We start from the raw sequence: 12,599 nt of genomic DNA on the forward strand, positions 1-12,599 counted from the left end.
AAGTATTGCTATCCTCCTTCTACAGAAGAGGAAGCAGGAGCTCAAAGTGGCAGTAACAAAATCAAAAATAAACAGTCAGCAAGGAACAGTTCTGTGATTAGATCTCTAGATCATCTAATTCCAAAGTTCTTGTGGTCTTAACTCTTCACCACCATGTCGCTTGACAAGGTCTAAGTGAAAAAAAAAAAAAAAAAAAGAGTTTCTAACTAGTTACCCAAAATGTATTACCAGCTTTAGATATTAGAGTTTGCCATCCAGTACATGGGCTAAGCATATTCTCAATACATGACTGATTAACACAAACATTTCAATGCAAGAAACCTTCAGTTTATCTGACATAGCTTTCCTAACCGCCAGCCACCAGAGCTGCTCTGAATCTGAAAGTACTCCAAAAAATAAAAAGGCTTTGGCATTGAAGAGGGGGCCCATGAGTACTCAGTAGCAATACGCCCTGCCAAGCAGAACCAAAGTACCAAAGATTACTTACACCCAATGCACTATAATTGGTCCTTTTACTCTGCAGAAAAAAAGGAGTGCTCGGATTGGCCAGAATGTCTATTCAAAATAAGCCTTCATACACAGAGACCAAGAAATACAGGGAAAGCAACAGAAAGGAAACAGAGGACCGCAAGAACTGCTAATGTGGTGAGACTGGGGGCTGCTGGCCACAAGGGTCAAAAGATATGAGAAGTGGAGATGGGCAGGGAGCAGTAGATGCTGGGACACATCAGCAGCTCACAGACTCCAAAAAGAAAGGTTAGCAGCAACACAGAGATAGAACATACTTTAGTTCTCGGGGAGAAGAGAGAGATGCTCAATGAACAGTGATAACCTGAGTCATTCAGCCCTCTGGTCCAAAACTCTCGACCCTAAGTGTACAAGCACACAACTTTTTCAAATGCAGAGAATGTTCATACCATTTAATCTTCACTTACTCTGTGGTTGGCAATTATTATTATTATTTTTCTCCCCCTGAGCAATAGAGAAGACCAATTTTAAGACAGCAAAGTAGTTTATAAACTAGGAATTTCCAGATTAGAACTCTAGTGTTTCACATTGGTCCAGTGTTTGTTCATGACTGCACTGGACAGTATTTTAAAAAGGAAACAATAAGTACAACTCATTTTAGAAAAGATTCTATTATAAGGGATTGCTATTAAGTGAAAATTAAAACTTTAGATATATAAGGCTTTCACCTATTCAGAAATCCCAAAGATGCCCAAAGGCTAAGGTTTAAGAGTACCAGGTTAAGAAATCGTAACAGGTACAAGCATTTCTAATCCTATGTAGATACCCTCACCATTTTTGGCATCACCTGATGCCTGGACATCATGAATAAATCTTTATATTTCCTACTCTCAGCTGCCTAAGCATCTATATTTTGCTGCCTATGCAAGCCAAGTTTACTTGCAATGGGTTGTTCAACAAAAGCACAAATCAATAAAAGCGCTGGCTCTGGAGACAGTTTTAGGCATTAGGAGCTATTCAAGTCATAAGTCCAAGGCAATTACTTATCAGTTTATTTATATGTCAAAATCAGAATCCAATTATCTGTCTCCTACCTATTTCACAGTAATGTTACAAAGAAGATGATATGGTTATACATGATGGTAACAGACATTTCACCAGAGATCATCTCCTAGAATTTCAACAGACTCTGTTTTCAAGATCTAAACTCTAACTCAAACGCATATGATCACTGTAAAGAAGATATTCTTATTGAACAATTAAAAAAAAGCAAAACATAGAAAGATTAGATAAATTGGCCAAATTCACACACAGAATAGAAGCATCCTACCTCAGCCTCTTTTTTTTTTTTTTTTTTTTTCGATCCAGGAATTCAGGCAACCTCTCCAAATGTCTATAAAACACACTGAACTTATCTGTAATAACATTTAGATGATGTAAAGCCTTATACTCAAATTGTGGTCCATGGACCAACAGCATTGACTTCAACTGGGAATGTGTTGGAAATGCAGAATCTTAGGCCCACTGGAGACGAACTAAAGCAGAATCTGCATTTTAACAAGGCCAGATGATTTGCATGCAGACTGAAGTTTGGCAAGCACTGGTCTAGAGACATAAACACATACACAGATGGAAAGTAATCAAGCAAGAGGACAAGCTCAAAAATGTCTCTTTAGGAGAGGCATAGGGAGACCCAGCTGGTTAAAAGAGGCTGAGGCTTAAACTGCTTTTAAACAGATAAAGAAAAGTTACTTGCCCAGATCAAAGGATGAAGGGGGAGTGAGGACGAGGCAGGTAGTAGAGGACTTCTCAGCCACAGGCATTCTCAACATGGTATCAGGCATACACTTAAAAGGAACCATTAAAAACTTTCACACAAAAGTGGTTTACCTTATTTATGCTGATGACATAAAAAGTTTTAATTTTAAAACCCTTAGTGAAATTTCACATTCTGTCAATATGGAACAAAAGCAAAAATTACCATTGCTTTTTAAGGAAAAAAAATTCCTAAATATAGATGTAGAAGGAAGCAAACCTAAAAAGATAATTATTAATGTCATATTTTTAAATAGATTAGATATTCATAGAAAATTATAGAAATTTCAGGCTGTACATCGGTGTCTTTAATAGATTTTTATTCAAATCTCAAATTCAGCTGCTTTGGTTAAGTCAATATATGTCCCAATAAGACAGGATTATACTGTAAAACCTTAGTTCTTTATCATAAACTTAGTAACACAGTTCAGTACCATCATTTTTTTCTTTCAGTAACATAAGAATAACCTTCCATTTTTAAATGAAGTTTATGAAATGAATTCAGGTATTCCAGTTTTTCACATAAGCTATAAATAACTGCTTCCCTCTAAAGAACCTATTTCTGCAAATAAAATTGTCTTTTTGCCTGATTAAACTTCATCCTCTGAGAACTTTTCCTCTGCAAATTTGTAGTTTGAAATTTTATCATTAGAAGCTTGCTTTGTCAAAATGAGCTCTTTTCAGTTGCTTTGGGAAAGCAGTCCTGTACTTAATTATTTGGGGGAGGAGGGGAGCCCCTTGTTCGAAAAGAAATACACGTGGCAAAATATTTGGATCCAAGTATTCTACCTTAAGACATCTTTTACAACCCAAAGCAGCAGGCTCAGTATTTATAATATTTTTTAAAACATGAACATAGGAAAGCAGGAGTAGCTAAAAGTTTGCAAAGCAATAACAAAAGTCCCAAAGGAACTAGTACTACTCAATGACAAAAGTCCCAAAGGAACTAGTACTACTCAACACGGCTGCCAGACTTACCTCCAGATGCCTTCTACCAAATGACTTTAAAATGATAAGCCTCCACCCCAAACAGAAATAGAGTCCAGCCTGTGAATATATTCTCAATAGCCACCACCTAAGGCACTCCCTGCAGAGGACACAATTTGCAGAGATGTCACTTCAACATGCACAGGTGTCCGGTAAGTCCTTGTTCATTCTGGAGAAGCCTCTTACTAAACAGTTTCACTACTGACTCTCATTTTTAATCCAAGAGATACCACAAACAGAAAAGAAGGCAGGGTAGACATGCTTTCATTGTAGCACTAATTGGAACTAACAAAAATAAGATGTTTACCTTTCCCAAAGTGTTTCCACTTATCTGCCTCTCTCAAGGCCTAGTTTTATAATCTTGGATTTATAATGGAATCTCAATAACAATATCCTTTATAACAATGTCCAACACATAGGCATATAATCTGACTAATAGATTAAAACCAAAAACAAATAAATAACAGGGCTATGATTTGCCTCTTTTCAATCTCTTTATAGAACACTTAATAGCAATTGAAAAAATAAAAACAAAAATTCATTAAGACACAGCTGCAAAAATTTAACTAGCCTAATTTATTTAAAAAAAAACTTTTATTCTGTAAGAAGCAAACTTGTGAACTGCATTTAAAATTAACACCCAAAGAATTCTAAGCATTCAGCGTTATATGGATTGCTGTTCTTCGCACTAGATATTTAAACAATGTTGAAACATAGCTGTTTGAAATACTTCAGTCCCACTATTTGACACTGTTCAAAATGTCAAGAGCCATATTGCGCCCCAGTGGCCACTCTTCAGCAAAGAACGCATCCTTTGAAGTTAAAATACTCCTAAATGACACCAAGAGAGAATTTCTAGGCTAGTATAGTCGAACTGTTCTACTTGCAAGGAATAAATTATCCCTGGAATAATAATTAGGATAAAAAGCACTTTCTTTATCAAAACTTGTGAATTTTTCACAGTTTCAAATTTCAATAAATGCCTTCACCTCATGCAATGTTTTTATACATTGTCTCCTAATTAAATAAACCATGGTGGTAAGTCTTTACTGAACTCACTTTTTCAAACTTGATTTTCCAAAAACATAATTACACATTGTTATAATAAATTCCACAGAAATGAAGGGTAATCATCAAAGACAAAGGGATCTGACAGCATTAACAGAAACATTTTCTTTGGCCACAACACCTAGCACACAGCTGCTATTCAAGGATACTAATGTGTGTTTCATTTGACAAATTGTGTGATTTACTCAGTCTCCTTGACTACATGCTGTGCCATGCTTCATACACTGTCTCACTCTGATATCACAAAATGCTCCAGAAAGAAATCAAGAAACAAAAAACTATGCCAAATTATCATAAGCAAATAGCATCTCTTCTGCCAAATGCCAAGGTACTTCTAAAACAGATACAGTAGCACTGCCCGCAAGCAATGTGGCATGGTATAAACTACAAATACACATAAAATTTACTTGATTCAACAATAAAACGGGATCTGAAGTCAGTTACATTTTTCAATTCTAGTCTCTTTTCCATAATAAAATTTTTAGGCATAATCAAATCTATATAATCATTTCTAGTTGTTTAAATTAGGTACATTTATGAAATGTCCTTAAACAAAATAGATTACCCTAAAAACAACTGTAAATGTAGAATTCTGAAAACATATCATCCCAGTGCTCCTGTCTTCTCTGAAATTCCCCTGAGTAGATAGGTTTGCTCAATACTTTCCCATTTACTTGTAGAGAAAAAGGGCCATAGTGGTAAACCCAAGAGTAAAGCCAAAAAATTTCTAAAACACTAAAACAAACATTTATACTATTTATTCTGGAAACCTTGAATACCAGAGAAACCTACTAATGTGACTGAAAAGCTACTCTGCCAGAGAGGAGAGAAAAGAGAGATCAATAGAAATTTGATATAGTGCTGCATCTTGGTGGAATTAACTGCTTAGAAAATATAGCCAAAAATTTCTGAAGGCAGAAGTCTACAACCCCTATGACCAATCGAGGAAAAGAGTTCAGCCGCTGCAGACCTCCAAGGAGAGCAACTGACCCGGACAATCAGTCAGGAGGCGTCTGGGCAAGGTATTCCAGAGCTTCCACACATGTGAAGGAAGAGACAGAGAGCACCAGATCAAGAAGAAGGCCAGTCCGAACCACCTGCCATGGATCCCGAGCACAGGTTCTGGGAAAGAAGGCAACAGAGGCCCAAGAACAGTTTAAAAATATGTATATCAACCAAAATACACATGAAGAAGAGATTAAAAGTGAACAAAAACGAGGCAAATTCGAGGGATATTCTACCTGCCAAACTACAAAACATGAGCAGTTTCTTAACTTTATCAGCAGACTCTTAGATTCAAGCACTTTACGGTAGCCGCTGAAAGTAGAAATAGGAAATGACAGATAATGTTAGATGAGGTGCTTGTTAATAAGGGTGAACATCTGCTGAATATGTATTAAGTCCCATATATATATATATATATATACACCAATGTGCCCAGGAGTATCCATTAATTGGTGATTAATGAATTTAGCTGTTTATTCCTCAAAGGAACATACAAATAAAATCTTCAAAGGTACTAGCTATCATTGTGCATAATCATACCTGTAATTATTCAAAATACTATTCCTTTTCATACATGGAAAGCAGAAGTTGTACAGTTTCTCCAAATTTTAGCCAAGCTCTTAGATGACCAGAGCTATTCCTAGGTTTTCACACTGAACAACCTGCCCATCCCTTCAATCAAGGCTGCCACGCTTGTCATTCTTGTGAAACCATTAAAGTTGGTACCCAATGCTAATACAATAAATACTTAGCTTCCAAGAGAGAACAGAAACGTTTACAAGATATATGTTTTTATGTTGAAAGTATTTGGGTGAGAATAATAAAGTTAAGAGAAAGTAGGTTTGTCAACTGCCATTTTTTCTTCTATTAGAGCACCTTAAGGGTAAACATTGTTCTTTTCTGTATTATGTAGACGCTTGTTTTAGAAAAAAGCACCCTTAGCCTATGATAAACAGCTGCACCATCAAGGGCATTTTAAACAAGTGCTTTTAATGTGCTTAGCAGCAACAGAGATTAGGAAGACAAACTATGCTCCTAACCCATGTTGGAATCTAAAAGGTTGCAGTCACTTCAAAATTATAGCAGCAGGGAATTCCATGTTACCAGAAGGGCACATTAGCACTGAAAAATTAAGTACAGATGACAAGACAGCAGCCCAAAGAATTACCAATGTAAATTAATAATCAAATGTATCCTTACGAAAACAACTAAGAGACAGATGATAAGCAATTTTACCTATGGTATTTGTTCATGATCACTCAGTGCTTGTATCTGAATCTCTTGCTAGAATAAACCCCATGAGACAGGCCCAATGGAGATAAGGCAAACTGGTCCATACTGGCTTTATCTAATTTTAATTTACTGGTAAGAGATGTGCATGTTCAAAACAGCAAAATGGACATTTTCCAAAAAGACGTGTCTAAATAAAAACTTAGGTAGAAAATAAAATGCTACATAAAATAATTCATAAACTATAAATTGCATCCAACTGCATTTTTCAGTGTCTTATAAACTGGGAAGAAAATTAATAAATAAAACAATATCCCTGTAAACACTGGCTTCTTCTGATAATGAGCTGATGAGACACCTTTGATACAAAACAAATCTCTCCCTCTCTACTTTAATTTTACAGTAATACTTTCTATATGTGCTTTTACTAAATACCATGCATGCCTTCAGTGGCTGAATAGACTGGAATTTCAAGATAACAATCCCAGGTTGGTCCAAAGGCAAATGTAGTAGAGACTACTTTTAAGAGGGACACTAACAGTCACAAAGGATTGTTTATCATACCAGGTCAAAAACTCTAACAAGCAATAATTTAAAAGACCAACTGGAAGGAATAGTAGAATATCTTTAGGAAAAAGCAGGGTTTTTCTAACTGTTAATATGCCTTAAATCCTCCATTCCTTCATTTTAAATACTGTTATCAAAATCCTTATGAGTTAAGGAAAAAAAAATCTTAATATTTCTATAAATACCAAGATTTACATTCACATCCAAATGTACATCTAAACTATGAATGTGCTATTAAAAGCTCTGAGTAGCTGTAATTCAAGAGTAGAAACTTCTTCCTTCAGCTTTCACACAATTACTGCACAATGGAAGAACTAAAAGAATTATGGGTAACATTAATGATTGTGGTTGGGTTTAACAAATGCAAAAAATGGGCAATAAGGAAAAAAACACTCATCAATACAGTCACAAACACCACAAATATATTTCCCCCTTTCAAAATATCAAACTATCTTTTTTTAAATAATGCATTATTTTACTATAACATGAGAATAGAGGCATGTAGAAGTTTTATGTTATTTACTTGTCTATGTATCATACCGGACATGCCATCAATTAGATGGTATGGGCAAAATGAAACCCACCTTTGAAACAACAGTTATAGTTTACCTTTGTTCCCTTGAAGTAAATGAATTATCTCTTAGTGTTATCTCTGTGGGAAATGTATAGCAGTATTTTTTAAGGGGATAAAGATAAAATGAGGCAATGTCATCCATAACAAATATTTGAGAGAACAGGGAATCTGGGGTCAATAAGTTTTTTTCACTGACCCAAATAACAAATTTTTCCAGTAAATAAGAGTGGGTCCTTCGATGGGTCACATGTAAAATGATTTAAAATTTGGCAAAGATTGCATATTTGTAATTCCAATTTTAACCACAAACGTAAGATTCAGCACAATCATTGCTAGATTGAATGCAAGGGGAAGGAGAAATGAAGTTGAAACCATATGTGCTTTTTCAATCAGATATCAGGAATTCTACTCTTCTGCTGTTGTTTCATCACATCACAGGCATACTCTTAAGTTTAGTACAAAAACACTTGTAAAACATTACATTTTACTATAGGGAAATTGATTTTGCTATATGAAAGTTTCATATTACCACTTAAGCACAACCAGGCTACATCAAACACTGAAAGTAAATTATATATGTAATTTATAAAGTTAACTTGATCACTATATTTAAAAGAAATGATAACTTTGAGAAGTACCACAGCAATAATGTTTAATCTAAAGAAATATAAAGCCTCCTAAAGTAAATGACAGATTCTGCAAGCTAAAATGCAGTGTCTTGACTTTACCAAGTCAGGCATAAAAGCCATCTCCCTTCTTGAATGCTGCTCTCTTCAGTTCCAGCCCTGACCTCTCCTTACAGAAATGTATTTCACAAAAGCTCCTGGGGGGCAGTGGAATCCACAGATGTATTTTAAACAATGTTTTAAACTTGAGTCTTGGCGGTCTGAAATGGAGTGGCAGAAATAAACACATCATCATCCTACAGTTTCTACTTGACACCCTAGCCCTCTTCCCCCTCCACACCCCAATGCATTACAGTAGATTGACAGAATATCTGAAAAGTCACAATTTACAGTACACCCTGAACTGAATGGTCTTAACATGCTTAATATGCTAATGATTCACCAAACAAGTTTAGTGCACCTATGCATATGCATCTTATCATTTCTAGGATACACAAAAACCATGTTTAATACTTTAAGATTTCAAACTCTTAAGAGTATGTGATTGTGTATTTCTGCTTCTAGGAAATCAGAGCAAAATACACTTTTCATGCTGGAGCAAAGTATAACTTGTATTCAGAGAACCTCAACATTAAATCAGTATTTAATGTCTATGCATCATATTGTGCGTGCCATCAACTATATGATATGGGCAAATCATCACACTAAATTCATCTATGTAGCTAGGTAGAAGTCAGGAATATTAACACCATTTAACCCTACAGCATGTGAAGAACCTTTAACAACTGTCAACCATCAAGGCACAACTAATTCATCATCACATTCACATCCTTTTCCCCAAGTTACCAAGTCCTAGCATTTCTGACTGAAGAATAAGGATCACTGAATAAGCATCAGAGCTATAGAAAAATGCACATACAAAGTTAGTTTAGTTCTAGCTTTAACGTTAAAGAAAAGTCTCCTCTGGCATACTTTTTAAGAACCAGACAGCAATTTAAAAAAGCATATGATAGGAATACTTGCTTTAATCACAGTGTTCTATAATAGTTTACAGTATTACAGTAAATTACTTTTTCTTAAGCTCTGTATTCTTGGCTTACATGCTTACTATTTAAATTGCCCCCGAGCTGATTTTAGTGAAGTCACTCATCTTTGCAAGCAAGGGCTTATTCTGCCAATACCTCAGCAACAGCAGGTGCATTATAATATAAAACTGGAAAAAAAAAAAAAAAAAGAAATAGCTCAACTCATTCTTCTACACAGACCATTTCTCAAAGAATGTAGCATGATTACTAAAATCTGTGCACTGCTTAAAAGTTGAGGAAAAGTGTGCACTTAACAGTGGCTTCTTATCAACTAGTACCTGATAAATGCTACATAAAATGCATTAAGAGGGGTTTGGTGATGTTCTTGCACCTATTATCTGGGAATTTCATAAGAGATAAATGGGTGTGAACCAAGATTCAATGACAAAAGGAATACATCCATGAACATACAATTAGCCTGAGAGTGGGAACACCAGAGAATACAGAATATGGCTAATTACCACCAGAAGATTCAGCATTCACCTCCCCTCACTATCAACTACTCTGCTGAAGCTCACTCACTGCCTCACCCTGACCCTGGGGATCCATTCACTTTCCATAGCCCAGAGAGGCTGCTGAAAAGCTGTCAAAGTAAATCTGTGCTCACTTTTTGGATGGTTTAATTTCAATGGAGCATGAAACGCCCTAGGACGGTTAATAAGTTTGGCCAGGCGTGCTGTTCTCCCTAATATATTTTAATTATGCATCTGTTTTAATTGTAATCAGATTAAGTCACCGGAAAGGGCACAAATTGGAATTTCCCCTAATGGCTAGCGGAGCTTTTCATAAGTTTCTGAACACTAACAACGCTTAAAAAAAAATAGGTAGAGACACCAGCACAACTGTGACATTTTCCAGAAATCGATGCAGTTTCTTTGACAACACAGTCCAGGTCTCATTAGCCACCCAAACTAACCCAATGCAGAAGACAACTTCAGTCTCTAGAGGCGTCTTCTTCCCCAATTAATACAAAATAATAATTAACATCTAATGTAAAACTCCCAAAGAGAACTGAAAGCTGAGGCTTTTATAAAGTGCTACCCCATCGATTGGTGGGGAGTGGAGGCGGAGGGCGGGGACGGGAGAAACCATCAGCAGCATCTTGGCTCAAAGTAAAGTACCCTACACGCCAAAAGGGAAAGTTGAAGCGATGTACGATCCCAATTTCCACTATTTTTTCCAACTGTCAGACGTGTGTTTTATCCTTGGGAAATAAAAATGTCCCATCAATAAAAGGAAACGTTACAGGGAATATCTATTAAGAAGCAGGGAGAGGCTTCCTTCCAACCCAGACGTAAAATCGCTTAATGTGCTTTTGTTGCATCAAGGAATACCTAAGACTTTTCAAAAATATGTTCATTAAACAGTTTCCCAAATTGCTGGGATTTCCGTTAAAAACTTAAGCGTCTGCCAATAGCCGAGAAGCAAGCGAGAGAACCTGCTACAAACTAGGAGCCTAAACTCCCTCACCCCGCCCAGCGCGCTCGCGTTTGTGGTGTTTGTTTTAGGTGTTAATATTTAGGTGTCTCCTAACCCTTCTGGTCCCGGACCAAATCCTCCAATATGTACGTCGAGCTTAAAGCAGGACGCTTCAGAGCCAACGCGGAGTCCCCCACACAGCCCGTCGACCCTGCCTCTGCCCCCCTTACCTGTCATCATAGCAGAAATCCGCATTCAGGGTGTTGAGATACAAGGCGAGCCCCAGAGCGCTGCTCACCAACTCTGCAATCATCTCTCCACCGCCTTCCCTCCGGCTCGGCTCCCAGCACGAGGGCAGCAGCGGCAACAAAAAACAGAAGCATCAATCCCCACCTTCTGCCGCCTTCTCCTCCCAGCTTCACTTTTCTCTTGATTCCCCACCCTTTCTCCTCTCCCTCCCCTGGGTCCTTCCAATCCACCGCTCCTCTCCTCTTCCTCCTCCTCCTCCTCGAGCCCGTCTCCGCAGCTACTGCGTCCTCCCAGTGCGCGAGCTCACACCGAGCTCCCCATGCTCGGCACCCAGGAGCGGTGAGCGGCGTTCCGGCTTCGCGCCCCCCGGCGGAGGCGCAGAGCTGATCCTTCGCGCGGCTCACGGCCCCCTCCCTAACCCATGGCAGTTCGGGTCGCCCTAGGTGAGGAGTGGCACTCGGAGGAAGTGGGAGAGTGCGGGGTGGGGGCAGAGGGATCGGACCCAACGAGGCTCTGGGACCAGCTGAAGGGAGAGAGAGAGAGGAGCGGGTGGGAGGGACAGGGGTAGCCGCCTCCCCTCGCCGCCTCCCGGGCGCACTGCTCCCGTGCCGCTCGGGCTGACTCTGGCTGCCACGGCAGCTGCAGCTCATTCACTCTTTATTAGCTCCCTCCCGGCCCCAGCCCCTTCTCCAGTAAAGTGAGAAGCGGCGTCTGGGGACTCCAGAAGCTCCAGCAAGGGGATCGCGGCGCTGCCCTTCGCGCCTGCGTGGCCAGCCCTCCATCTCGGGTTTGCCCAGCCCCTTTCCCCACCCATATCCTCCCTGGTGACTCCTCCCACTTTCCCTCTTGGCTGGAGGCTCCTCCTACCTGCCCCTCCTTACTCTATTTCTTTCACCTTCGATTTCTCTCTGAAAAGCCCCCGAGGACTCTGGGCATCTGCTGGAAGACAGCCCAAAAGGGTGGCTGGAGTGCCCCCTGGGGGAGGGGGCTAGAGGGAAAACGAGACCGAGGAGGACGTGGTCCTTCGCCCCGCTGCTGCCTCGGGAAGAGGAGATTTCAGCTCCGAGCCTACCGTTGTCCCGGGATATCACTGAAAATACGTGTGAGAAGGGAAATGTTCCTGCAGTGTGATTAAAAAGAAAGGATGCAAACAACAGGGAAGAATGAGAATCACCCCACCCCCACGCCGCCCCCGCAGCGACTGTCAGGGGGACTTGTCAGGCCGACCCTGAGAACACAGAGAGAGTCGCCTCTAATGCAACGCGCTACAGCGCTATCTTTTAAGATAAGCGGGAAGCTAATGCCCTCCTTTCCTTTCCGCCCAGACGCAGGATTGGATGGCTAGACTCCAACATGATGAAATATAGTGTAGGAGAAAGGCCCGTGTATACGAACGCTGGGTACTAAAGTTGCAAGACCAAAGGGAACCGCGGGCTGACTGCCACACCTCCTGGCTTGGCCCGGTTCTGTTAGGACAAGCGTCAACCTTGGAACACGATGAACACT

General features: G+C 39.3%; 1 protein-coding gene across 1 annotated transcript in view; it reads right to left on the reverse strand.

Moving 5' to 3' along the window:
* TMTC2 (transmembrane O-mannosyltransferase targeting cadherins 2) overlaps nt 1-11,280 on the reverse strand; it is a 438,482-nt gene extending 427,202 nt beyond the window's left edge. The window contains exon 1 of the mRNA XM_037847587.1: nt 11,075-11,280. Coding sequence (XP_037703515.1) covers nt 11,075-11,157 — 83 coding nt within the window. The 5' untranslated portion in view covers nt 11,158-11,280. The remainder of the gene's footprint in view (nt 1-11,074) is intronic.
* Nucleotides 11,281-12,599: the final 1,319 nt, after the last annotated feature.

Source organism: Choloepus didactylus, chromosome 8 (genome assembly GCF_015220235.1).
Source record: "Choloepus didactylus isolate mChoDid1 chromosome 8, mChoDid1.pri, whole genome shotgun sequence".
NCBI lineage: Eukaryota > Metazoa > Chordata > Mammalia > Pilosa > Megalonychidae > Choloepus > Choloepus didactylus.